The sequence below is a fragment of the Oncorhynchus tshawytscha genome, linkage group LG30 (assembly GCF_018296145.1).
Source record: "Oncorhynchus tshawytscha isolate Ot180627B linkage group LG30, Otsh_v2.0, whole genome shotgun sequence".
In the NCBI taxonomy this organism is placed as follows: domain Eukaryota; kingdom Metazoa; phylum Chordata; class Actinopteri; order Salmoniformes; family Salmonidae; genus Oncorhynchus; species Oncorhynchus tshawytscha.
The window spans coordinates 8290118-8317980 of NC_056458.1; the positions used below are offsets into that span (position 1 = coordinate 8290118).

Genomic DNA, 27863 nt, shown 5'->3' on the forward strand with positions numbered 1-27863 from the left:
ACAAAAAAACAGCCACACACTCCCTGCTTTTTCCACAGGGCCCTCGTCATAAATGTTGATGACGTGCTAGTAGACTGGGTCACAGGATATGCCTGGAGAAGCACCATATTTAACATAATCAGGCCCATGGAAAACCAGTAGCGCATAAATGTTAGATAAATAGAAAATCACAGCCAAACACTTCCATCCCTCCTCAGACTTAGGCTCAGCAGTCCCTCCTTGTTTACCCAGTCCAACTGAAATGCCAGTGCTGACCTCGGTGATGTCTGTAAGCCCACAGCCTCCCCCTTGCCACTGCCCTGTGGTCTTACAGTGTGTCCCGCTGGTACCACTGACCCAGTCTGGTGGTGTTTTGGCATTCACTGCTATCTCACGCGATGAATATGGGTTGTTGTAATGACAGTCACAGTTGCCTTACTACTTGGTCTGTAAAGTAATAAATAACCAGTGAGTTTACAAAGGGGGTAATCTATAATACCTGGAATTCCTTTGTCCTCCATGGGACTAAAGACATTAGGCAATGACTTACCCCCCCTCCTTTCTATAGCTGTGACTCAGTCTCGTCATGAGTGGCAGTCAGAAATCAAACCTTTGATAGTCTTCTGTCCACTCTATGTGCAGGTGGCAGCATCCTGATTGTGTTATTGTATTCCTGACTCCATTTCTCATCAGTCTAGTCTGTAAGTACCTCTCCCATTCTAATGTAAAAAGCAGGACTGGGCTCTGAGTTGGGTATTAGTTTAGTTGGGGAGGGAGGCAGTGGACAACAGCTGTCTTTGTCTAGTTTGTGTGTTTGTGGTGTGAGTGAATGTGCTTGAGTAGGTGTGCTACAGCTCGACTGGCTTCTATTTTTGTACGCTTCTGAGTGGTTGTTTTATTCGATTGTGAGTTTGCATGTGAGTGTGTTTTGTGCAAATGTCTGTCTTGGCAGTGGATGTCGCTGTGAGGGAGAGAAGCGCAGGGAGAGAAATGTAAGTGCAGCCTGTGAACTCTCTCCAGGCCCATGCAGTCATTTCCTTAGCGACTGAAAGTAAATATTCACACTTTTTGTAGAGGAAGTGACTCAACCCTCTCCCCAACTCTCACTTTCTCTTTCTGGCCCATCACATGAACTCACCGGATGACATTCCTGACCCCAACTGTCCACCTTTGACTGATTGTGAAGGTCAGCTAATGGTGTGGGTGTGTGGTCTGTAAGTGAAGGGAAGAATGTGGTAATGCTCTGTTGTTATGTCATACTGCCTTTATATTTCACTACTAAATACAGTAACAAGCGATATACTTTGATTGGATAGCTGGACTTGGCGCTGTTACTTTCTCACCCAGTCGTTGTATGGTGGCACATCTATACCAATATTGGTCATTTATTTAATAGTCTAGATTTGAGATTGAGTTTAAATCATGAGAACTAATGATGAATGTTTTTTTTGTAAATTGAGAATTGAGTTTTGTCAACGAGCACCTCTTTTCCTCCCACAACTGTAACTGTAAACCATATGATGCTCTACATTCCTCTGACTGGAGAGCTGTTTCGCACAGTTGGCATTCACACTTGATTTGGAGGTGTTTTCCAGAGCGACACGCACAGCTGTGCCATTATCGTTCCTTGGTTAGGGGGTGTTATAACCAAGAAATAACCAACAACGAAACCACTTTCAGCTTAGCTCCTGCGCTGCCTGGCCTGCTGCCAGCTCTTTCTGGAGAGGATTGGCTTGGCTCCCTCTCACTCTCTCCTCCCTTCTTTCCCAAACCCAGATACGCACACAGTAACCATCCAAGCAACAGCAGGGAGAAAGGAGAGCGAGAAAGCGGGTAGGGAAATGAGAAAGTTCTCTCGATAACTTTTGGGTCCTGTATTTTAGTTAAAATAAAAATGCCATACATTTTACTGTTCGGAATGAATTATTTTTATATGCGGGGAGACTGAAATTGACTGTTTTCAAGGGAAGGAAGCAGTACACCACTGACGTTTTCTCAGCACTTTTTTCGTTGTATGAGGCACCTTTATAATCAACATTTTGGAATACCTCCGGAAGTTAGTTGGTTGTTTTCAAGGTTCGAGTGAAAGGAATAAAGAGTCCCTTAGTGTTTTGTTCTGAACAGCCTTTAACAGCATTACCTTTTGCCACCGTGAATGCCCCCTTGTCTTTGCGCACGGCGGTGAAGGATGCCAGGATGCCTTCTCTGATCATTTCCCATCTGCTCGTCATCTGGCTGGGTGTCCAGAGGCTGGCCTGGTGCGCAGAGCGCGCATCCACCCGGGAGCGCTTCAAAGTGATCATCGCCCCTCTCATCTGCAAGAGGATTTGTTTGAAAGGCCAATGCCAGGACACTTGTGAGCAGGGCAACAATACCACACTGATAGGCGAGAACGGACAGTCAGCGGATACTCTCACAGGGCCTGGATTCAGAGTGGGTGAGTGGTGATGCGATGATAAACAATAATGGTTTTCTTTTCTTTACAGAAATAAAGGTTATGTTGTTTACCCTGACCTAATTATGCTGTTTAAAAAAATTCTAATCCATGAACAATATCAGTCCTTGTAGGGAAGAAAATACACATAGACCAATAGGCCTTAATCATCAGAATCCAAATTACCATTGCATTGCTCAGACATGGCTCATTGGCATATTTCAGATTTTCCCCCTTCTCTAATCTCTTGTCCACATTGTCTGGCTGGCATGAGTTTAGACTTTCTAAACAGTGTCAGTTCAAATGTGGTAAACCATGGCTCCTGGGCCTATACCGTTTACATTCTGGAGCCTATACCGGAGTTTACTTAGCCAACTAAACTCAACTCCACGATTTACGACTAGTGTGGGCGGACTGGAGCTCCAACATCACATAAAATGAAAGTTGAGTTTTATCTGCTAGAGTTTACTGTTCCCTCTCACACTGCCCAGTATAAAGCTGCGACCAGCAACCATTAAGTCAACACACTCTCACAATGATAACAATTTTACCAGTATTGTGTTTTAAAAGCACCCTTGCCAGTTTACATTTGAATTATCTACTGTGATGGATCACAGGCTAGCAGCAGTTGTCAGACACAATAAACACATTGTACAAAAAAATAGAAACACCTGCTCTTTCCGTGACATAGACTGACCAGGTTAAAGCTATGAGCCCTTATTGATGTCAGCTGTTAAATACACTTCAATCAGTGTAGATGAAGGGGAGGAGACAGGTTAAATAATATGTTTTAAGCCTTGAGACAATACAGCCCCACAGTGGAGGTTTCATAATACCCATAAAACCTAGCGGTCCAACAGGGAAATGGTTCCAATCGTTTTTCCATCATTCATTTTTCCCATAGGGAATTTTAAAAACACTTAAAATAAGGGTTGTTTTTCGTGTAGGCTTACCCTGGCGTGACGTTTTGATAACCACGTAAATCTCTCGGACAAGGTGACTTTTATCAATATATTTGGCTCTATTTACTCTCAGATTCGGAAATGCTAATTAGCATCAAAGTAGACATCATGCAAGACTACAAATCCCTGCATGTCAGCTCTACCTGGCACCTTTGCTAACAGGTACATTTAAAGAAAGCCATTTTATTAATGAATACATTTAGCTAACATTAGATAGTTCATTCAGAGATTCTTACCTTTGCCTTGATTTGGCAGTCATGTCCATATCATCATGGCTATTGTAGTTCTTTATGAGCCACATTAGCAGACAATTAGCGTTTCATTTGTTGGGGGTAATTACAGGCGAATATATTGATAAGAGTCACCTTGTCCTAGAGAGATTTACACAGCTGTCAAAACGTCATGCCAGGGTAGGCCTACACGAAACACAGCCCTTGTTTTAAGTGTTTCTAAAATCCCCTATGGGAAAAATGAATGATTGAAAAACAATTGGAAACATTTCCCTGTTTGATTGTGCCTTTGAATGGGGTATGGTAGTAGGTGCCATGCGCACCGGTTTGAGTGTGACAAGATCCGCAATGCTGCTGGGTTTTTCACGCTCAACAATTTCCTGTGTGTATCAAGAATGGTCCACCACCCAAAGGACATCCAGTCAACTTGACACAACCATGGGAAGCATTGGAGTCAACATGGGCCAGCATCCCTGTGGAACGCTTCGACACCTTGTAGTCCATGCCCCGAATAATTGAGGCTGTTCTGGGGGGAACAGTGGTGCAACTCAATATTAGGAAGGTGTTCCTCTTTGTTTTGTACAGTCAGTGTATTTAAGGAGGCTGATAACTGCTGCTATCCTGTGATCCATCACAGTAGATCATTAAAATTTAAACTAGCAAGTGTGCTTTTAAAACAATACTGGTAAAAAAAATATTTAAAAAAATATTGCCTCTGTTTTGAGAGAGCACTGTAGTGCTCCGTTTTTTCCTTAGTTGTGATGAGTGGATGTCCATTTCTATGTTGATCTGTGTGGAGCCCAGGGTTATTTTAGTGTGATTTGATTTCCCCTAAAACCCCATATTAAGGCAGACTAAGATTTGCTTTAGAATGCGAACAGTACCCCAAAAATAAACTGCAGTAGTAAACGAGGGAACTGATTCAGTCACTGTGAGAGCTACATTTATGGAAATGCATGCAGAGGCCGTCCTTAAAGTGTCGGCTGTGAGGCTCTGTGGTCAAGGGAGTTTGAGCAACATTCACATTCACTTAGGCCCACACATGTCCTATACATTTACACATATTTTCCCAATGTTTAGATTTTTCTTGAACACCTAATGACTGTAATGCCAGTTTACTGTCATAAGGTTGTCGTACAGATTTTGTTTTGGAACTTCTTGTGAAATGTGAAGTTCCTACACTTTTCCCCCCACCAGCCCTTCATCACAGAACTACAGCTTATTACAGAACTACAGCATATTACAGAACTACAGTATATTACAGAACTACAGTATATTACATAACTACAGCATATTACAGAACTACAGCATATTATAGAACTACAGCATATTACAGAACTACAGTATATTACAGAACTACAGCATATTACAGAACTACAGTATATTACAGAACTACAGTATATTACAGAACTACAGCATATTACAGAACTACAGCATATTACAGAACTACAGCATATTACAGAACTACAGTATATTACAGAACTACAGCATATTACAGAACTACAGTATATTACAGAACTACAGCATATTACAGAACTACAGCATATTACAGAACTACAGTATATTACAGAACTACAGCATATTACAGAACTACAGCATATTACAAAACTACAGCATATTACAGAACTACAGCATATTACAGAACTACAGCATATTACAAAACTACAGCATATTACAGAACTACAGCATATTACAGAACTACAGCATATTACAGAACTACAGCATATTACAGAACTACAGCATATTACAGAACTACAGTATATTACAGAACTACAGCATATTACAGAACTACAGCATATTACAGAACTACAGCATATTCATAAATGACCTAATGTGTTTTTGTCCTAAGAAACTCTCTTCCTCTGCACTGTGAATGAACTTGCTCACCCTTTGATCACAAAACCATCAAAATGGCCCTCCTTACATACTCCAGTTGTAATTACAGTGCAACACAGGACTGTTCATTTTGTGTAATCTGAACATTTGGTCTGGAGAATCAAACTAGCGTACAAACGGCCCTGTGTCTGGTATTGTACGTACTGTAAGCTGCATTTAACCAGGCTTTAGTGCAGTTGTTTGGGTTTGTCTGGCAGGGGCTACAGAGTGCAACTTGAGCCCGTGTCAGCTTTTGGCAAACCAGAAGTGTGTGTGGACAGTGTACTCTATGGACATGTGGAATTTTCTCTCTAGCATGTTAAAATGGCCGCGGTCACGGCAGCAATATTAACACTTTTCCGTATATGAGTGGCTGGGACGTCAGCACCACAGCAAGGCTGAGGCTTAGACTGAGCTGACATGCCAGAACCTTGCTGTGAAGCAGTTCACTTCCAAATGCAGTCATTTTCTGCCTAATGATTCAAGATTGCCTTTCTTAAAGTCTTCACAAGAGCAATGTTGTTAAAGCTGTTGTAGGATATTTTGAGAAAATTCATAAATAATGCTTGGTGAGTTTCAGGGAAATCTACTGGGTCTCAGCGGGTTTTCCAGGTTGGCCTCACAGCTATTACATAGCTATTGCTATATATTACAGTAGGTACATTTCCATCCTGGATTTTTGTTGTTCAGTTGAAGATTTGGATTAGTATCTACTTGAACAGATTCTGACATGGAAACATAAACAGATATTTTGAAGCAGGATTTAAAAAAATTGTAATCTCTGCTAAATGAGAATTGACACAAACCAGTCAACCGCAACAGTGGTTTATTATATAAATAAGCAACCCTTTTCCATGCTCATTCTGTGCTCATTCTCTTAATACTTCTACTATGCTACTGTCTGAAGTGTCATGTTCAGGACGTCCAGTGGTTTGGTCACTTCTCCTCTCGTCACCAGGTGATCTGAGGTGAGACTGGGCATTCCTCCTTAAGGGGAGGATTTATGCATAGACATAGAATCACAGGGACGTCTTCATTCCGTTCTGTGGATTCTATGTATCTATCCCTGGTAAAGCAGGGCTGGCTACCCCCTCCACCCCCAGCCCTCTGACAGACAGTGTGGGGAATCCAGCAGGGCTAGACAGGGATTAGCTACTACTACTGTTACTGCTACACTTACTGTTCCAGGGACAAATCAGCTGAAAGACAGCTAGGTCACACAGACTCCTGTCTGCACTGGACAATGGCCTCTGGATTCACATGCTGTAGTATGTGAAAATAAACTAGAATGGGAGAGTTGCCAAATAAACCTACCTAAATAAACTTAAGCTTGCATTTCTCAGCATTATCTCTTGTCATACTCAAATTACATATGAAAGACAAATCCTATATTCATATCAGAGATGGCATGTGCTGTATGTTGAGATACTGTTATATGTTTAGTTTCCGGCAGGTTCTACAGATGAAAAGAGTCAGTCGGCAGTTGGTCATTGGATCAGGCAGGCATTGGTCTGTGTTGGGCTCCCGAGTAGCGCAGTGGTCTAATGCACTGCTTCTCAATGCTTGAGGTGTCACTACCAACACCCGGGTTCAAATCCAGGCTGTATCACAACGGGCTGTGATTGGGAGTCCCCATAGGGTGGCGCACAATAGGCCCAGTGTTGTCCGAGTTTGGCTGGTGTAGGCCACCAATGTAAATAAGAATTTGTTGTTAATGGACTTGCCTAGTTAAATATCGGTTAAATACATTTAAAAAATAAAATGTTTATTTTTATTTTTTATGTCTCCACATAGTCGTAGAGGTTGAGCTGGGTTGTGCAGGTCAGACTGAAGCAGCACTCTGGATGTATGACTTAAGAGACTGGGAATGGGAATCTTGATAGACATTCCTCCCACCCCCCACCGTCCCTGCAGTATTTACCCACGGTAGTTCTGAGCCTGTTCCCCCAGTTTGACAGCACACAGCTCTGTTTGGGTGAGGGACGGAGGACACAGCCTTTCTTCTCCTCAAAGGTTGCTACCGCGCAGGCATTCCACCCATCAACCTCAGCAGACCGGCAGCAGCTGCTCTCCACCTCTTCTGGACCTGCTTCTGCTTCTCAGTCACTCTCACTCTGTATATGTCTGTATCCTAAACTGAACCTGCTGTCTCATTCAGCCCAGTCACTCTGTATCTGTCTGTATCCTAAACTGAACCTGCTGTCTCATTCAGCCCAGTCACTCTGTATCTGTCTGTATCCTAAACTGAACCTGCTGTCTCATTCAGCCCAGTCACTCTGTATCTGTCTGTATCCTAAACTGAACCTGCTGTCTCATTCAGCCCAGTCACTCTGTATCTGTCTGTATCCTAAACTGAACCTGCTGTCTCATTCAGCCCAGTCACTCTGTATCTGTCTGTATCCTAAACTGAACCTGCTGTCCATTCAGCCCAGTCACTCTGTATCTGTCTGTATCCTAAACTGAACCTGCTGTCTCATTCAGCCCAGTCACTCTGTATCTGTCTGTATCTAAACTGAACCTGCTGTCTCATCCCCAGTCAATCTGTCTGTATCCTAAACTGAACCTGCTGTCTCATTCAGCCCAGTCACTCTGTATCTGTCTGTATCCTAAACTGAACCTGCTGTCTCATTCAGCCCAGTCACTCTGTATCTGTCTGTATCCTAAACTGAACCTGCTGTCTCATTCAGCCCAGTCACTCTGTATCTGTCTGTATCCTAAACTGAACCTGCTGTCTCATTCAGCCCAGTCACTCTGTATCTGTCTGTATCCTAAACTGAACCTACTGTCTCATTCAGCCCAGTCACTCTGTATCTGTCTGTATCCTAAACTGAACCTACTCTCATTCAGCCCAGTCACTCTGTATCTGTCTGTATCCTAAACTGAACCTGCTGTCTCATTCAGCCCAGTCACTCTGTATCTGTCTGTATCCTAAACTGAACCTGCTGTCTCATTCAGCCCAGTCACTCTGTATATGTCTGTATCCTAAACTGAACCTGCTGTCTCATTCAGCCCAGTCACTCTGTATCTGTCTGTATCCTAAACTGAACCTACTGTCTCATTCAGCCCAGTCACTCTGTATCTCTATCTGTATCTGGGACTCAGGTTTCCTCCAACTTTGATATGCAGGGAAGTGGTGGACCCTCTGACCTCAGCAACATTCCCATCCTTACTGTTGAGGCTGAGCTGACTTCTGTCTCTCTAGAATGGCCTATGTCACTCCCCCAGTGTTCAGTTCCCGATGGACTTCTCCCTCCATCCTACCGCAGCACATCTGGCTCATGTCTATCTATGCGTGACTCAGGACGTGAGATGTGAGAATGTGAAATGACCAATGTGATCATGCACAAAATATGAGTTTAATGGGTCATTCAAACCCAATCATTATTGCAGGGATTTATTTGGGGTTTCCCTGGGTATTGGTCAGAGGTGCAGGTCAGACGAGAATGAAAGGTAAAAGAGAAGTCAGAAAAACAAGCCGAACTGGAGCTGCCCAGGGCTTGCTGTCCCTGTTTAGAGACACACTTTAGTTTCCCTCTAAGAGTCCTTCCCCACACTCACTCACTTCCTCCTCTGATGCCAAGTTATGGGTGCTGTAGTAAACATGGGCAACCCAGAAACCTGCACCACTCCACAGTGGGCCGCAGGCTTGGCTTTGCCCAGAGGTGAGTCTAAGCAGAGCTTTACTCACACACACACTCTCTGCCAGTCTCTCCCAAGGTCATAGAGAGGGGGATTCACACTTTGTATGTGTGTATGTTTGGTGCCATGTCATCAGCCTTCCCTCAAGGCTGTGTTGTAATGTTTCTGCGTGCATGGTTTAGGCTGCTCTCGTATGGAGGGCAAATATCTCAGGTTATTTAAGGTCACAGGCAATGTAGATCGACAGTCCAGTTTATTTGGGGATCTTAAACTGGGATTTTTAATGGAATCCGATTCCTCCTCTCAGGGCTATTCCTGTCCTGTCACTGGCTCTATTCAAGTCAACACTTCGGTGCAGGTTGAGAAGAAGAAAAAATGGTGCGAGGCAAATTGTTTTTGGCAGCTGAAGCTCCATAAACAAAACACCAATTAGAGGTCATTTTTGAAAGTGATGAGGGAACACAGTGTGTGTGTCAGGAAGGAGGCCGTCTCACATTTGAGGCTAATATCGGAGGAGCTAGCCTGGCTTGCCATGTTTAACACGCTTTCCTCCCATTTGCTTAGGGTGGGGGAGAAAGGGAACAGTTATTTAAAGCTGGCTAGTGGAATGTGAGCACTGTGAGACTGTGTAACTGCACCCCCCGACCAGATCTCTGGAGCCGCACAGCCATTAGCCAAGGTAAATACAGAATAACAGTGCTGCTGCCAGGACAGGGGGAGAAGGCCCTGAGATGCCCTGAGCCACTACAGACCCATACCTCCCCTGAGGGGTGTGCCATCGCATCGTCACCGGGCCTGGGCAGATAGCTCACATCAGCTCTGCTGGGTGTACTGTCAGCGTTCCTCTCTCTACCTGGCCTGCTGATACAGTGTATACTACAGGACAGATTAGACCAGTGATTACATGACATCACTTACCCAAAGCTGATGCCAACATTCTGTCTCCCTCTCTCTCTCTCTCTCTCCGCAGACGTTAAATAGCTCTGGTGCAGGGGGTTGCCAGGTTACACTGGGTTCATGCCTACCTCTGGCCTTAGAAACAACCTCACATACCTCCATGACATGTCATAATATGCCCATTGAGCAGGGATTGGAGTGATGGGTTTGGGCAATTATACATAATCATTCAGACAGACAGTGCAATATCGTAGTCTCACACCAGATGAATGCTAATTATATGTCATGTTAGAAGTGATCTGTGTAGATATGGTTTATTTTTACATCAAAATAAGCATTCTAGATCATTTTGCTTTACAAAAAAAAGGGGGTGGGGTTAATGAAGTGGACTAAAATGAAAGTTGATCAAACCCCGGCGAGGGTGGTCTTATTCAGGCAAGATTTCTGCTCGATCATTTTGTGCCAGTCGACTGTTAAAGACAGCAGTCATTTAGCGACTGCAAATGTTCTATGTGTGTTGAGCGTTGGAACAGGCACTGTTTGGAGGGCTGCATCCCTCCTTGCCAAGCGATCTGGCGTGGATGCAGGGGGTTGAGGGGATGCAGGAGTATCTCGAGCCCGTTCAGTAAGCAGAGGCCCTTACTCCCAGGCGGCCTGCTAGTCGGCAGGAGGAAGCAGAGGAGACTTTCTCAGGCCTGTGTTTTTAAAAAGCCAGTGATTATGTCATTTACCCTGGGCTATGGGCATGGCTACAGAAGTCTGGCCCAGTCCATAGTCCACTCTGTGTATGTGGTATGCGGTCTCACAGCGCCAGTTTAAAGCAGGCATATTTGGGGATGTGGTTTCTTGCTTTTTCTACTGACCGTGAAGGCAAGAGCGTCATAACACGCAGTGCCTCCCATTATTGTAATCATGCCCTTTTAATAGTGGTAGTAGTGGTAGTGGTGGTGATTGTTATTGTGGTGTGATGTTGTTTTTGTCATTGTCCTTTTGATGGTATTTTTTTGTGGGAATGAAGAGAAGAAAATGGATTGATTTTGACTTGGGTTGTGTAGGTTACCGGCTTACGGTAACAGCAGTATTATACTGTAATACTTGCCTAATACTGTAATAGTAATACCGAAGGAAAAAATGTACTTAATATCATTTTCTGATGGTTTGGCAAATACACCCTCCTCTATAACGCCATACTTTTTAAGGCATATAATCATAATCTCATGATCACTTTAAATATTTGTTCAACCATGAGAAGCTGGCAGGCCATCACTGACCCACTGACATATTCAGAATGATCTTCTAAGAAATGTAAGATATCAGACGAGCAGCTCACTGTACGTAGACCAGCTGTTGAACTGGAGCGTTAAACTATAATTTGATCATTTTGAGTGGGGAATATTTGAGTTGGGAGGGAGAGGCTGTGGTTGGACGGGAGGCTGTAGAGGGAGGTAACCAGGCTGCTGCTGTATCATCTCTAGACAGACCGAAGTGGGTGGGTGGCCACAGTCAGAGCAAAACCCCAGGGGCACGCAGAGGGCGCCCCTGAAACACACACACACCCTCCCCCACCTCCGTCTGCACACAGTGCACAGACAGGCAGGAGATTTCCCCCTATTAAAGTTACTGTTGAGGTCTGGGGGAAGTATGAGTCTTGCTGGTTTTCGATGTGTTATATGAACTGTGATGCAGTGATAGTCGAGAGCTCCGAGTTGTCGTCTCTTCAGCTAGGTTCGATTTGAACGGGGACTTAGTTGAACCTATTGTTGCCCCCGGGGCTTTGGAATACCGAAAAGGAAATAGAATGGGCCTTGTTCAACCTGAAGTGTAGAAACATGAGTCTAGGTTTGGTATTGGACATGGGTCAGATCATTGCAGTCTTGAGTTAGTAAGGCCTATTGTTGAAATATTATCCTTGGATTAACCTCTTCCACCCTGTCGCTCTCAAACGTGGGTGGTTGTAATAAAACCTAGCAGCCAGTAGTTGGTCTGAAATAATAACATAATTAAACATTTCAAAGTGTGTGTGTTGGTGTGTCAGACTTTCTGTATATGTATAGCATGGTATGTATAGCTCTGTGTTTGTGTGCCAAGTCTCTGGTAATGTGTCAGTGTGTGTAAAGAACATGTGTGTATAGTTGTCTCAGCTTGCCCATGCTACAGTTGAAGAATGACAAGTATGTATGAAAAGAAAGTCCCTCTGCATCTGAAGAAAGAAATAACAGATTAATTTGGATCCCTCTGATGCTTTTTCCATTGCACTTTCTCTATTCTACTTCCCTTTCTTTCTCTCGCTCTTTCTTACACACTCCCCCTCTCTCCACTCCTCCCTCCCTCTCCTCTTCTCTCTCGTGCTCTCTCGCATCCTCCACTCTCTCTTTCTCTCCCTATCCATCTTTCTTTCTCTCTCTCTGTTTTTGTAGTGCCTCCCTTGGCCTGTCTATCTCCTACACACTGTCAGTTTCAGTCAAAATCTACTTTTTCAGTGGAGACCCCATTTATTCTGCTGGAATTTCTGGGGACACCATTTTTTCCCCAATAATTTCTTGGGACCTCACCCCACCCCAAATCTAATGACAAAACCGTAAAATTTGACATCAACAAATATATATATATGTATATTTAGTGCATTCGGAAAGTATGCAGACCCCTTGACTTTTTCCGAATTGTATTATTTTATTATTATTGCAGACCCCTTAACTTTTTCCAAATGGTATTATTTTGTTATTTTTGCAGACCCCTTAACTTTTTCCGAATTTTATTACGTTCCAGCCTTATGGATTAAATTATGGATTAAATTGATTAAATAGTCCCCCCCTCATCAATCTACACACAATACCCCATAATGACAAAGCAAAAACTGGTTTTTAGAAATGTTTGAAAATGTTTGAAAATGTATAAAATAAAATAAACTGAAATATCACATTTACATAAGTATTCAGACCCTTTACTCAGCACTTTGTTAAAGCACCTTTGCCAGCGATTACAGCCACAAGTTTTCTTGGGTATGACACTATAAGCTTTGCACACCTGTATTTGGGGAGTTTCTCCCATTCTTCTCTGCAGATCCTCTCAAGCTGTCAGGTTGGATATTTCTCATGGTCTGAGAGTCCTTTAGGTGCCAAGCAGGCTATCATGTGCCTTTTACTGAGGAGTGGCTTCCGTCTGGCCCCTCTACCATAAAGTTCTGATTGGTGGAGTGCTGCAGAGATGGTTGTCCTTCTGGAAGGTTCTCCCATCTCCGCAGAGGAACTCTGGATCTCTGTCAGAGTGACCATTGGGTTCTCGGTCACCTGCCTGACCAAGGCCCTTCTCCGATTTCTCAGTTTGGCCAGGCGGCCAGCTCTAGGAAGAGTCTTGGTGGTTCCAAACTTCTTCCATTTAATGATGGAGGCCACTGTGTTCTTGAGGATCTTCAATGCTGCAGAAATGTTTTGGTACTTTTCCCCAGATCTGTGCCTCAACACAATCCTGTCTCGGAGCTCGACGGACAATTCCTGGTTTTTGCTCTGACATGCAAATTCAACTGCAACTTCAATTTACGTAAGCTGGTGTGTGCCTTTCCAAATCATGTCCAATCAATTTAATTTACCACAGGTGGACCCAAGTTGTAGAAACATCTCTGAATACTTTCCGAATACACAGTATATCAAAAAAACATTTTGGAGACCCCACCGCAATTACCCCGATTTTGGATTCCACTGGTCTAAATCATGGCATTGTGAGGAACGAGCTCTTACTCCTCACATAAAACACTATGTCGAGAAGAGCTTTAAAGCCAACATTTGTTCCTTTCTTCCTCCCTCTCTCCCCCGCTCTTTTCTCTCTTTCGGTTCCAGCACATGCCGCACAGGAAAAAGATTTCCCCTTTGACTACGGTTTGGAACACATCTGACCCAATTTTGAGTATGAAATCTATTTCCTAAGACATGCCAATAAAATTGTATAGTGTGAAAGTGAGATGTGAGCATAATTACATTTTGGGCGTCAGTTTTAATGGTGGTGACTAAGAATTGATATCCGTATTGGGATCATAGGTTCCATAGAAGTGCTTTATAGTATATAGCACTGTATAATATAGCCTAGATAGCACCAAGCATTTGTTGGAGTGATTCTATAGCTGGGTGGCTTTAGTGTTTCAGATGATCTATTCTAGGCCATTCTGACAGCCTGCTACCCACTCAACAGAGTGGGAGAATTTCCCATCTGCAGACTTTTTGTGCCCAGTCGGGTTTCATAATTCAAGGATGCAGTGAACACATATTATCATGACTGGATCATAACAGTCCCACGATCACCTCACTCACTCAAGCACAGTCTGCAGAAAGCATTAGTCCATGTGCATTTTACACCCAGGTCTCTCAAACTGCCCTGTCCTGGGATTAGATAGGTGAAGCAGATGTGGAGGAGAGTCGAGTTTAAATCCCTCCTATTGACTGTGAGAGGAGCAGTCTGAGAACTGGCTGCCTGGCCCAGTCAGCGTGGTGTAGTCGAATTAGTGGACTTGGAGGGCCACCCTCTCTAATTCATAAGATATGTGTTTAGCCTGTCATGCTAAGCACCAGTACTCCACCCAACTAGCTAATCTGTGGGGAAGGGATGAACGTTGTAAATGCAAGCACACAGCAAGAGGTGTGCTATAAATGGCAGACAGCTATGTGCTGTCGTCTCTGTTGTGAAGCCCCATGCTGGGGTTAATTCGAAACATCAAAAGAAAGGCTCATTCACCAGATTTTATTTTAAACACAGCTTATGTACAGTCTGCTTCAAGGCATGTGTGCAACATGTTCATGGAGACAAAGGTATCATTTTGACTAACTTTACCTCAGGGCTGTGTTATTTTCTTCTCCATAGAACCCCGTCCTGTTTTTGGCCATGGAGTGTGTGTGTGTGTGTGTGTGTGTGTGTGTGTGTGTGTGTGTGTGTGTGTGTGTGTGTGTGTGTGTGTGTGTGTGTGTGTGTGTGTGTGTGTGTGTGTGTGTGTGTGTGTGTGTGTGTGTGTGTGTGTGTGTGTGTGTGTGTGTGTGTGTGTGTGTGTGTGTGTGAATGCAGTGAGCTCCAGTTCCCCGTCAGAGGGTCTGCTATGCTCTCTCTGAGACTGCTTCTCTGCCAGACGGGCCCTCTCCCCAAGCCTTACCAGACTTTTCCTATGTTGTCTCTCCGGTCCCTGTGGGTTGAAGTTGTATAATCGGGTTTGGAAGGAGACTACGCCCCTGTCTTTCTTTCTCCGTCTCTTTCTCTGTGTTCTCGTCCCAAATTCTCCATTCCCAACAGCTTTCTCCGCTTTCTCTCTCCGTCTTTCCAGCTTTCTCTACAGAGACAAAAGTCATCAGACACAATAGATGTCTGGAGAGCTGAGCACGGGGAAGGGAAGTCCTTCTCCACCTGGATTTGCTATAGGTTTCCCCTTGCTACAGGTTTCCCCTTGCAAATCTGTAAGCCTCACCATTAACCTGTTGCTGCGTGTAGCTGCCTGTTTTGGGTGTATGGTTAAAGACCACTGTCAAGTTTAATTATGGTGCAGGCAGTGCAGGCTGCGTCAGAACAGCTCAGCCTATCCCACTACACATTTAAACATAAGCTGCACAGCCTCGTGTCATCTCATTATGGCTGTGATTTCTCTGTTTGCTCTTTTCCTTGACTCTCATTGGTTTAAAGATGTCCCCGCTGTGTTTGAGGTGATCTAGTCCCGTCATTACACAGCGGCCTAGACTCCGAGGCAGTCCAGGCCTAATTGCTTCAGTGTGCGGAGCTCTGCTCCGCGGGGCGGGTAACACGAAGAGGCCTCTTCTCAACCACTGGGTGGGTCTTCATGTCAGTCTGACGTGCCGAGTCGTCTCTCTCTCTCTCTCTCTCTCTCTCTGTATCTCTCTCTCTCTCTTCCTGCCGTGGGACTCAACACTGCCGTGATACTGCTATGCTAGACTGCAGGGCAAGACATCCAAACCACTGAGCTTCAACTTCTGCTTCATTTCATGGCCCCATTATGGGACAGAGAAAGTACACAACATATTAGTCATTGATTATTATTGCGCACTTTGTTGTATGTCTATTGAACTATGTGTGTTATTACGGCATGTAATTGCAGCATATTTTAGCACGGCATATCTTGAATTATGATTCCATTCTTTGTGCTGAACGTCTCAGTCTGGTATGCACTCCTAGCTCCCAGATCTTGGCTCCCACTGTTCCATCTGATTCTCCTTTTTAGGGAGACAAGTGGCGACTATAAAAGTAAACACAAAGGGAAGCCTACAGAGCGGTATATATATAGCATGAAGCTCTTTCTTTAAGCAGAGCTCTTGTGGTTTCAAATATTTCCCAAATCCCAGTAAAAAGCCATCGTTTGTATCAGTGTTCTGCTCTGGATCCCTCGCCATTCATACGGTAGTCACGTGCGATATCTCAGACAACACTGGCCTGATTTTGACGAAACTCGGGTAAATTATGTGTCTTGCCATAGAGGTCCGGCATTTACAAAAATACACTGATTGGACAGATGGTGGCGCTATAGTAAGAGATTGAAAATGCAAACTTTGAAAGGTCACGCCCCTCACCCCGTTTGACCTAAAGTCATGTAATTCTGTACATACTGTAGGTCCCCCTCCTCACAAGGACCACATCTGCCTAAGGGACCCATAAGGTCTGCCATGATGGATTTTCTGCCATTTTGAATATTGTGAAAAACACTTAAAATGCTACTCTTCTGGCATCGAATGACTAATCTGCACAGAACCTGCTACATGGCCTCTATGGACAAAGCTCTCTCAATGCAATATTTTCCAGAGTAGTACCTAAAACAATATGGCCTCTATTGACCAATAAACATTCACGTGGGTGTGGTCTGGCACATAAATGCATATAAATCTAAATTTGGTACACATGTTGCAAGCACTGTCAAGACTCAACATATGCAAGAACGTTCATATCGACCACACATTGACATTATAATGGGCACATGTTTATATCTCTTGATTTGTTTGACTCAGAGTCCTGAGATTTGGCACACATGCTCAGGGATGTGAGTCTAGCTAATCCATGCAATATCTCACACACCACTGGTCTGATTTTGACAAAAATGATGTGTGAATGGTGCGTCCTTATGCATCTTGCCATAAAAATCCTTCATTTGGAAAATTACACTGATTGGCCCAAGGGAGGTGCTATAGTAATCAACTTTACATACATTAATTATACGTAATATCTCTGACACCACTGGTCCTATTTATTATTTTTGATCCTCTTTTTCTCCCCAATTCCGTTGATATACAATTACGATCTCGTGTCATCGCCGAGATTCCCCAATGGGCTCGGGATAGGCAAAGGTTGTGTCATGCGTCCTTCGGAACACGACACGCCAAACCGCAGTTCTTAACACCCGGCCACTTAACCCGGAAGCCAGCCGCACCGACGTGTGGGAGGAAACACTGTCCAACTGACGACCGAAGTCAGCCTGCAGGCGCCCGTCCCACCACAAGGAGTCGCTAGAGCGCGATGAGCCCGTCCGAACCCGTCCAAACCCTCCCAGAACCCGGACGACGCTGGGACAATTGTGCGCCACCCTCACTCATTTTTACGAAACTCGGGTGAATGATGCGTCTTGCCATAGAGATCTAGGATTTAGAAAATTGTCCCAAGGGGGCGCTCCATCATTTGTGGGGGATGACATGTTTATTTTCTACAGGAACCATGGTCCTGCTTTTATAAAAGTCCCAACTGTTCTCTGTTTACAATAATGTTCCAAATGAAAGAAAGCACAACATTACATTATGTTGATGATGTTCACCATGTGTACATGTTTTTCCTCTCCTCATGTCTTGGTGATGTGTTTTACACCTCTTTCTCTCTAGTTGTGTGTCCACTGACCTGCATGAATGGAGGGGTGTGCAGCTCGCGGACCCACTGCCTGTGCCCGCCAGGTTTTACTGGTCGCCTGTGCCAGTTCCCGCTCCGGCAGATGCCTGAGGCCCAGGCGGCGCGGGGCAACAAGCAACCAGTCTACACGCTGTCAGTGCTGCCAGACGGCCAGAGCCAGGGCGAGCAGGCGGCCATGGGGCGACCACAGCTGACACAGACCCACTCTGTGTTCACCCTTCCCCTGGCACAGGGTGCAGGCCACCACTCATCAGAAGGTACCCATCATGGCAAACTGTGGGCACTGAAACCACAGTCATATTGCTGTATTTATCAATACCTGCGCCCATATAGCAGTTTATTTTGGGTGGCATGGTAAAGAACTGTAATCATATTCATGTAATCTCCCATGTGTTTGTCTCTCCCTGTCTTTCTTGGCGTCTCCCTCCTCTCTGCTACTCTCTCTCTGTCTCTCACTCGCGGCACTCTTTCTCTCTCTCTCTCTCTCTCTCTCCCTCCCTCTCACTCTATCGTTCTCTCTTTTCAGTGCAGTTCAATGTCCGTGTCCACCATGCACACGACACATCTGTTGTCATCCATCCTCTCGACCAATCGGATTCAAAGCCCCCTCATAAAACCGTGACACGCTTGACCCCTCAGACTCACAAACCCAGGGGGCGGTGCTTCCAGGAGACCACGCCCAAACAAGCTGTGAGTTTCACCACCCATCAACATAGTGATTGTCGCTTTAAATACAATAAGTGTATTATGGTTTTTCAAACGCCATTGTGTGCATTTCCCTCTTTCCTTCTCTCTCTCACGCCATGTGCTTCAGTGTAGTAGTACCCCTCTCCCTGTACTGACCAATCAGGAGGACTGCTGTGGAAGTGTCGGGAACTCCTGGGGACAAAACAAATGTTATAAATGTCCCAAGCTACCATGTGAGTAACAAATGCCTCAGAATGGAATTATTGACTTGCTTAAGTGTAAGTGTGTGTATGTGTGTCCTTTCTAGACTACTGGTGATCTAACATTCTTTCATTTGTGATCTTCTATCCTACATCTCTAACTGCATATCTGTCATGTATAGTAATTATTATCTGTCGTGTATTGTGATTATTATCTGTCATGTATCGTGATTATCTGTCATGTATAGTGATTATTATCTGTCATGTGTAGTGATTATTATCTGTCTTGTATAGTGATTATTATCTGTCTTGTATAGTGATTATTATCTGTCTTGTATAGTGATTATTATCTGTCATGTGTAGTGATTATTATCTGTCATGTATAGTGATTATTATCTGTCATGTGTAGTGATTATTATCTGTCATGTATAGTGATTATTATCTGTCATGTATAGTGATTATTATCTGTCATGTATTGCGATTATTATCTGTCATGTGTAGTGATTATTATCTGTCATGTATAGTGATTATTATCTGTCATGTATAGTGATTATTATCTGTCATGTATAGTGATTATTATCTGTCATGTATAGTGATTATTATCTGTCATGTATAGTGATTATTATCTGTCATGTATAGTGATTATTATCTGTCATGTATAGTGATTATTATCTGTCATGTATAGTGATTATCTGTCATGTATAGTGATTATTATCTGTCATATTGTGATTATTATCTGTCGATTGTGATTATTATCTGTCATGTACAGTTATCTGTCATGTATAGTGATTATTATCTGTCTTGTATAGTGATTATTATCTGTCATGTGTAGTGATTATTATCTGTCATGTATAGTGATTATTATCTGTCATGTATAGTGATTATTATCTGTCATGTATAGTGATTATTATCTGTCATGTATAGTGATTATTATCTGTCATGTATTGCGATTATTATCTGTCATGTGTAGTGATTATTATCTGTCATGTATAGTGATTATTATCTGTCATGTATAGTGATTATTATCTGTCATGTATTGCGATTATTATCTGTCATGTGTAGTGATTATTATCTGTCATGTATAGTGATTATTATCTGTCATGTATAGTGATTATTATCTGTCATGTATAGTGATTATTATCTGTCATGTATAGTGATTATCTGTCATGTATAGTGATTATTATCTGTCGTGTATTGTGATTATTATCTGTCGTGTATTGTGATTATTATCTGTCATGTACAGCGATTATCTGTCATGTATAGTGATTATTATCTGTTATGTATAGTGATTATTATCTGTCATGTATAGTGATAATTATCTGTCATGTATAGTGATTATTATCTGTCATGTACAGCGATTATCTGTCATGTATAGTGATTATTATCTGTCATGTATAGTGATTATTATCTGTCATGTGTAGTGATTATTATCTGTCATGTATAGTGATTATTATCTGTCATGTATAGTGATTATCTGTCATGTATAGTGATTATTATCTGTCATGTATAGTGATTATTATCTGTCGTGTATTGTGATTATTATCTGTCATGTATCGTGATTATCTGTCATGTATAGTGATTATTATCTGTCATGTGTAGTGATTATTATCTGTCTTGTATAGTGATTATTATCTGTCTTGTATAGTGATTATTATCTGTCTTGTATAGTGATTATTATCTGTCATGTGTAGTGATTATTATCTGTCATGTATAGTGATTATTATCTGTCATGTGTAGTGATTATTATCTGTCATGTATAGTGATTATTATCTGTCATGTATAGTGATTATTATCTGTCATGTATTGCGATTATTATCTGTCATGTGTAGTGATTATTATCTGTCATGTATAGTGATTATTATCTGTCATGTATAGTTATTATTATCTGTCATGTATTGCGATTATTATCTGTCATGTGTAGTGATTATTATCTGTCATGTATAGTGATTATTATCTGTCATGTATAGTGATTATTATCTGTCATGTATAGTGATTATTATCTGTCATGTATAGTGATTATTATCTGTCATGTATAGTGATTATTATCTGTCATGTATAGTGATTATTATCTGTCATGTATAGCGATTATTATCTGTCATGTATAGTGATTATCTGTCATGTATAGTGATTATTATCTGTCGTGTATTGTGATTATTATCTGTCGTGTATTGTGATTATTATCTGTCATGTACAGCGATTATCTGTCATGTATAGTGATTATTATCTGTCTTGTATAGTGATTATTATCTGTCATGTGTAGTGATTATTATCTGTCATGTATAGTGATTATTATCTGTCATGTGTAGTGATTATTATCTGTCATGTATAGTGATTATTATCTGTCATGTATAGTGATTATTATCTGTCATGTATTGCGATTATTATCTGTCATGTGTAGTGATTATTATCTGTCATGTATAGTGATTATTATCTGTCATGTATAGTGATTATTATCTGTCATGTATTGCGATTATTATCTGTCATGTGTAGTGATTATTATCTGTCATGTATAGTGATTATTATCTGTCATGTATAGTGATTATTATCTGTCATGTATAGTGATTATTATCTGTCATGTATAGTGATTATTATCTGTCATGTATAGTGATTATTATCTGTCATGTATAGTGATTATTATCTGTCATGTATAGTGATTATCTGTCATGTATAGTGATTATTATCTGTCGTGTATTGTGATTATTATCTGTCGTGTATTGTGATTATTATCTGTCATGTACAGCGATTATCTGTCATGTATAGTGATTATTATCTGTTATGTATAGTGATTATTATCTGTCATGTATAGTGATTATTATCTGTCATGTATAGTGATTATTATCTGTCATGTATAGTGATTATTATCTGTCATGTATAGTGATTATTATCTGTCATGTATAGTGATTATTATCTGTCATGTACAGCGATTATCTGTCATGTATAGTGATTATTATCTGTCATGTATAGTGATTATCTGTCATGTATAGTGATTATTATCTGTCATGTATAGTGATTATTATCTGTCATGTATAGTGATTATTATCTGTCGTGTATTGTGATTATTATCTGTCATGTATAGTGATTATTATCTGTCAGGTGTGAAAACTGAGCTTCCATTGTTTATAATCTAACTCCTTGGCAGATGTCCATCTGATCTCGATCTCTGCTGTTATACGCATTAAGTCATTTGTTTATGGAGCCAAAAACACCAAGCGTACACGCCAATAATTCATTCCTAGCTTATGAAATAATGAGCCTGCATTAACGCAAGTAATTTGTGTATGTCTATGTTTGTATAAGTGTGTATGCATGTGTGTGTATATGTGTGAGTGTGTGTGTGTGTGTGTGTGTGTGTGTGTGTGTGTGTGTGTCTGTGCATGTGTGTATGTGTGCAAGTGAGTGAGAGAGAGCGAGAGAGAGCGAGAGAAAAGAACTCTGCAGTGTCTTCCCATGTGCCAGGCCAGTGGAATACTGTCATCGAATTGCCGAAAATTGAATTTCAAGCTGCGCCCCATGAAAATCTTGGCCAACTTACCTTTTTCCATTTTTCTATTACTCCATTCCTCAGTTGTGAGTCAGACAAAGAAACCTTTGTAAGAAAAGGATAGTTATGGTTAATCTTTAAACTTGGGACAGCAGGATCCCTGTCTGGCATGCTTCTCGCCTCTTTTCTAGGAACGTTGAAGGAACGTTCTATTGTTTTCATGAGACATGTCTTCTGCGAATGAACAGACGAAAGCAACAAGTGGAAAATATGATTCTGGGCTTTTCTTGGGAAGCATGAACTTTTTTTAAAGTTGTACTTTTCTTCCATCTATTTTTGAAAGGTATTTTGGAACGCGATGCTCCCACAGTTTCCCACAAAAGCATTCTTACAATTTTTCTGCCTGGAGGAAAAATCACTCATAGACCACTATTTTTTCTATCATCATTTGATTCCTTCTGTTGAATCTCTCTTTCCCCCAGATAAAGAGGAGGTTCACTTGGTCGCTCACCCCTCTTTTATTTGATTTCCCCTCTCTTAGTACTTCCTGGTTCATACTCATGCTTGGATACCTGTAATCTCTCAAACCCAGGCTCTGATCAAACGTGTCTCATCTATACACATATCTCTGTCCCATGGAATCACACACATTTACTGTCTCGCTGCCTATGCTGACAGTGTGTTCAGACTGAACAAGGAACAGCTAAATGAGCTACTTAGTCCAGGGCAGCAGGTAGCCTAGCAGTTAAGAGTGTTGAGCCAGTAGCCGAAGGGTCGCTGGTTTGAATCCTTGAGATGGTAAAGTGGGAAAAAAAAATCTGATATTCTGCCCTTGAGCAAGGCAGATAACCCCCAACAACAACTGCTCACCGGTTGCCGACGACTTGGATGTCGATAAAGGCACCTCTCTGATTCAGAGGGGCTGAGTTAATGCAGAACACACATTTTTTGGTTGAATGCAGTCAGTTGTGCAACTGACTAGGTATTCCCTTTCACTAGTGTATGACTAACTGGAAGCAATGATCACAGACGCTGCTGCTATTAGAAACAGAATAGGATCATTCTGGCGTAGGCCTGATCCATTACTTAATGGTTTAGTTTAGGCCTGTCTTTCTTCTCAGATTCTCAGACATTTTATGAGACATTATTTTATTTTCGTTGATGAGCTGTGTGTAGTCTCCCCTTCCTCTCTCATTCTTCCATTCTCTTTTCATCCCCCCCCCCCTTCTCTGCCTTACCCTCAGATCCTGGGGTGAAGCTGCAGACCATCATAGAAGACTATGGTTCCACCTGCCCTCAGGGCTATAAGAGACTCAACAGCACCCACTGTCAAGGTAGCATGAACATACTGCCTCTCCCCTGACTGATTCAACGGATGTATCAAGGATGTATCAAACAATAGATAATTTACACAAGTTTCACCACATTTTGTTTGGTGCGCATTTGGTATGTCCGGTATGAGTGTAAATCTTTGCCCATTTGCTTCACTGATGTGAGGAGAAAAAAAGCCACTCCTCACATTCTCTCTGTCCCCCACTCTTTCTTTGTCTCTCACCCTTAAGACATCAACGAGTGCACCATGCATGGGGTGTGTCAGAACGGAGAATGCCTGAACACCCAGGGTAGTTTCCTGTGTGCCTGTAAGCCTGGCTTCACCCTGGACAGGACCAGATGTGTGGGTGAGACTCAGAACCTCCTCCAGGCAGACCTGCTCTCCACACAACTCTGCATTCACTCAGCACAGCCATATCGCTTTCAGTAGCAGCAGCACTATACACTATACGTCCTCTCCTCACATGTATATGAAGATGAATTGTTGTGGGGTTTTCATTTGTTGGCAGTGGAGAGGTCAAGAGGTGACCTCAGCGCCTGATAGGTAGATGAGCTGAATATGTTTCACATCCACAAAGCTGTCACCAAAGCTAGCCTTTTCTACCCCAATAGTTAGTCCAGTATTTTCACAGATCCCTTATGTCCGTTATTTAAAATGCCACTTCTGAAATAACCAAAATGTCATATGATTTTCCCTCCACGAAACGGCACTACCCTTAGTGACCTCTTCTGTAAGCCTAATGTCCTAACTCCAACCTCTGTTGTGTTTTGCTCTCTTCTGATTGGTCCTGGCTGTCAGAGTCTCCGTCTCCGGTGGAGCAGGGCCAGTGTTTCCTCATCGTAACAGAGGCGGGTCGCTGTGAGCACGCCCTACCCACGTCCCTGTCCCAGGAGATGTGCTGCTGCACCGTGGGCAAGGCCTGGGGCTCCAACTGTGAGAGGTGTCCCCAAGACGGCACGGGTCAGTGGGATGCAGGAGTAGGAGAGTGGAGCTCAGTTTCTAATATTTTTGACAGGTCAGATGCTGTATGATTACAGGTCAGATGCTGAATCATCTCATCCCCTCTCGTTTTTCCACTTCCATTCCTCTCTCCCTGGTCCGTTAGCCTCATTCAGTAAGATCTGTCCAGCAGGGAAGGGCTACTTCCTCCATAGTGTCCGGGAGACGGTGGCATTCCCACCTCAGATCCACTCCAGCCTGGAGCAGGTTCCCCTCAAGCCTGACAAGAACCAGAAGAAAGACAGTGAGTTACTGTGGCTTCTCCCAGAAAGTAGACGAAGGATGGACATGATTTACCTTTGTCCGCCTGCCGGCAGACGTGCTTCTTTCTGGATTCACTTAGTCACTTAGAACGATGCTATTGCTAAGATTTTTTGAGAGTGCAGTCGGGCTATTGGGGATGCCTCCAAATTACTGGGACTTTAGAGGGCTTAGAAATATCATCAAATGTTATTTGTCACATGTGCCAAATACAACAGGTGGAGACCTTACCGTGAAATGCTTACTTACAAGCCCTTAACCAGCAGTGCAATTTTAAGAAAATATTTACTAAATAAACTAAAGTTAAAGAAAAGTGACACAATAACAAAAACAAGGCTATGCAGTATACAGTACACAGCGGGTACCAGTGCCAAGTCAATGTGTTGCGGTACAGGTTAGTCGAGGGAATTGAGGTAATATGTACATGTAGGTGTAAAGTGACTGTAAATCTGGAAAATGAAAATGGACAATTATTCATAATTTTGACCTGTTTTTCTCTGGGTTCTCTTTTTCAGAAGTCAAGTACCCGGTAAGAAACTGTTTTTCTTTAGACATTATTCATTGTGTGAGAGTCTGTGTGTTTGCAGCTCCTCTTAGACAGGCCTGTGTCTCTACAGTGGGGGGGAAAGTAGCTGTCATTCTTGACTAAAAGTAAAGATACCTTAATAGAAAATGAGTAAAATTCTCACAGTAAAATTCTACTTGAGTTAAAGTCTAAAAATATTTGGTTTAAAATATACCTAAGTATCAAAAGTAAAAGTTTAAATAATTAAAAATTCCTTATATTAAGCAAACCAGATTCTTTTTTTTTTAATTTACGGAAAGCAACTGGCACACTTAACACTCAGACATAATTTACAAATGAATAATGTGTGTTTAGTGAGTCCGCCAGATCAGAGGCAGGTTGATAAGTGTGTGAATTTGACTGTTTTCCTGTCCTGCTAAGCATTCAACATGCAACGAGTACTTTTGGCTGTCAAGGAAAATGTATGGAGTAAAAAGTACAATATTTTCTTAAGGAATGTAGTCAAGTAAAAGTAAAGTAGTCAAAAATATAAATAGTGAAGTAAAGTACAGATACCCCCCAAAAACGACTTAAGTAGTACTTTAAAGTATTTTTACTCAAGTACTTTACAACACTGTGTCTCTGTGCCCTGTCCTGTAGGAGGAGCCTCCAGAGACGACCACACCCATGCAGCTGTCTCCCATCAGCACCCACGGCCCCCGCGTACCTGGTACGCTTCTCATTCCTTTATTCTTTATTCATTCCGAAAGTCCTATTAAGGTCGAGAGCCCCTTTTGTTAGGGAAACCTGTTGATATTCAGGTAGACATGGGGCCTTGATTGGGTCTGTCTGTTTCTCTGGTTGGTCCCAAAGTGATCATCACCAAGCCCACCCCTCCGCCCATCATCAGGTTGAACCCAGGCAGTGACCCCCTGGAGGTTGCACAGACGCAGGTCTCACGTGAGTTCCACTACACAGTCCAATCAAATCTAATATCAGCCTATTAACTCTCAGCCTATAGCTGCAATGTTGTTGTGTGCTGATTACTGTGTGCCCCCTCCCCACAGCAGAAACAGACGAGTGCAGGCTGAACAGGAACCTCTGTGGCCATGGGGAGTGTGTCAACGTGCACACTGGCTACAAATGTGAGTGCTATGCTGGCTACCGGCTCCACCCTCAGAGGAACGCCTGTGTGGGTAAGTCAAGGGACAGGACAGGCGCATGTCCAAAGGGATGGGAGGGATTTACTGGGTAAAGATTTTGACCAGAGCCATGTCTGCACTCTGTATCCAAATAGTTCAATTGTGACCGACGGGCTCGATTCGGTCTTATGTAGTAAAAAATTTTTTTTTTTTACATTGGATAAAGTAGAGACTCAGAGCTAGATAATGGTATATCATACACTACAGTTGAGGAACAATGGGAAAGTACAGTACAAGTCAAAAGCTTGGACACACCTACACACCAGGGTTTTTCTTAATGTTTTACAATTTTCTACATTGTAGAATAATAGTGAAGACATCAGAACAATGAAAATAACACATGGAATAATGTAGTAACCAAAAAATTGTTAAACAAATCAAAATATATTTTATATTTGATTCTTCAAAGTAGCCACCTTTTGCCTTGATGGCAGCCTTGCACAATCTTGACATTCTCTCAACCAGCTTCATGAGGAGTGCTTTTCCAACAGTATTGAAGGAGTTCCCAAATATGCTGAGCACTTGTTGCCTGCTTTTCTTTCACTCTGTGGTCCAACTCATCCCAAACCATCTCAATTGGGTTGAGGTTGGGTGATTGTGGAGGCCAGGTCATCTGATGCAGCACTCCATCACTCTCCTTCTTGGTGAAATAGCCCTTACACAGCCTGGAGATGTGTTTGGTCATTGTCCTGTTGAAAACCAAGTGATAGTCCTACTAAGCGGAAACCAGATGGGATGGGATTATCGCTGCAGAATGCTGTGGTATCCATGCTGGTTAAGTGTGCCTTGAATTGTAAAAATCCCTGACAGTGTCACCAGCAAAGCACACCCACACCATCACACCTTCTCTCCATGCTTCATGGTGGGAACTACACATGTGGAGATCATCCGTTCACCTACTCTGCTTCTCACAAAGACACAGCCCAAATATGGACTTGGTCTTTTACCAAATAGGGCTATATTCTCTATACCACCCCTACCTTGTCACAACACAACTGATTGGCTCAAACACATTAAGAAGGAAAGAAATTCCACAAATTTACTTTTAACGAGGCACACCTGTTAATTTAAGTGCATTCCAGGTGACACCCACATAAAGCTGGTTGAGTGAATGCCAAGAGTGTGCAAAGCTGTCATCAAGGCAAAGGATGGAGAATGCTTTGAAGAATCTCAAATCTCAAATATATTTTTATTTGTTAAACACTTTTTTGATTACTACATGATTCCACGTGTGTTATTTCATAGTTTTGATGTCTTCACTATTATTCTACAATGTAGAAAATAGTACAAAATAAAGAGAACACCTTGAA

The 27863-nt window shown here is 42.5% G+C and overlaps 1 protein-coding gene across 7 annotated transcripts in view; it reads left to right on the forward strand.

The window, feature by feature from the left end:
* The first annotated feature begins 1735 nt into the window (after positions 1-1735).
* Positions 1736-27863, forward strand: part of ltbp3 (latent transforming growth factor beta binding protein 3) — a 39375-nt gene continuing 13247 nt past the window's right edge. For 5 of the 7 annotated variants that reach the window (XM_024394534.2, XM_024394535.2, XM_024394537.2 and 2 more), the window contains exons 1-12: positions 1736-2416; positions 17861-18142; positions 18412-18575; positions 18700-18805; positions 23498-23587; positions 23816-23932; positions 24385-24546; positions 24692-24829; positions 25362-25375; positions 26012-26081; positions 26225-26311; positions 26419-26547. In XM_024394534.2, the coding sequence (XP_024250302.1) occupies positions 2176-2416; positions 17861-18142; positions 18412-18575; positions 18700-18805; positions 23498-23587; positions 23816-23932; positions 24385-24546; positions 24692-24829; positions 25362-25375; positions 26012-26081; positions 26225-26311; positions 26419-26547 (1600 nt within the window). In that variant the 5' untranslated portion in view covers positions 1736-2175. The remainder of the gene's footprint in view (positions 2417-17860; positions 18143-18411; positions 18576-18699; positions 18806-23497; positions 23588-23815; positions 23933-24384; positions 24547-24691; positions 24830-25361; positions 25376-26011; positions 26082-26224; positions 26312-26418; positions 26548-27863) is intronic. The other 2 variants (XM_024394536.2, XM_024394540.2) reach the window with 1 other exon arrangement.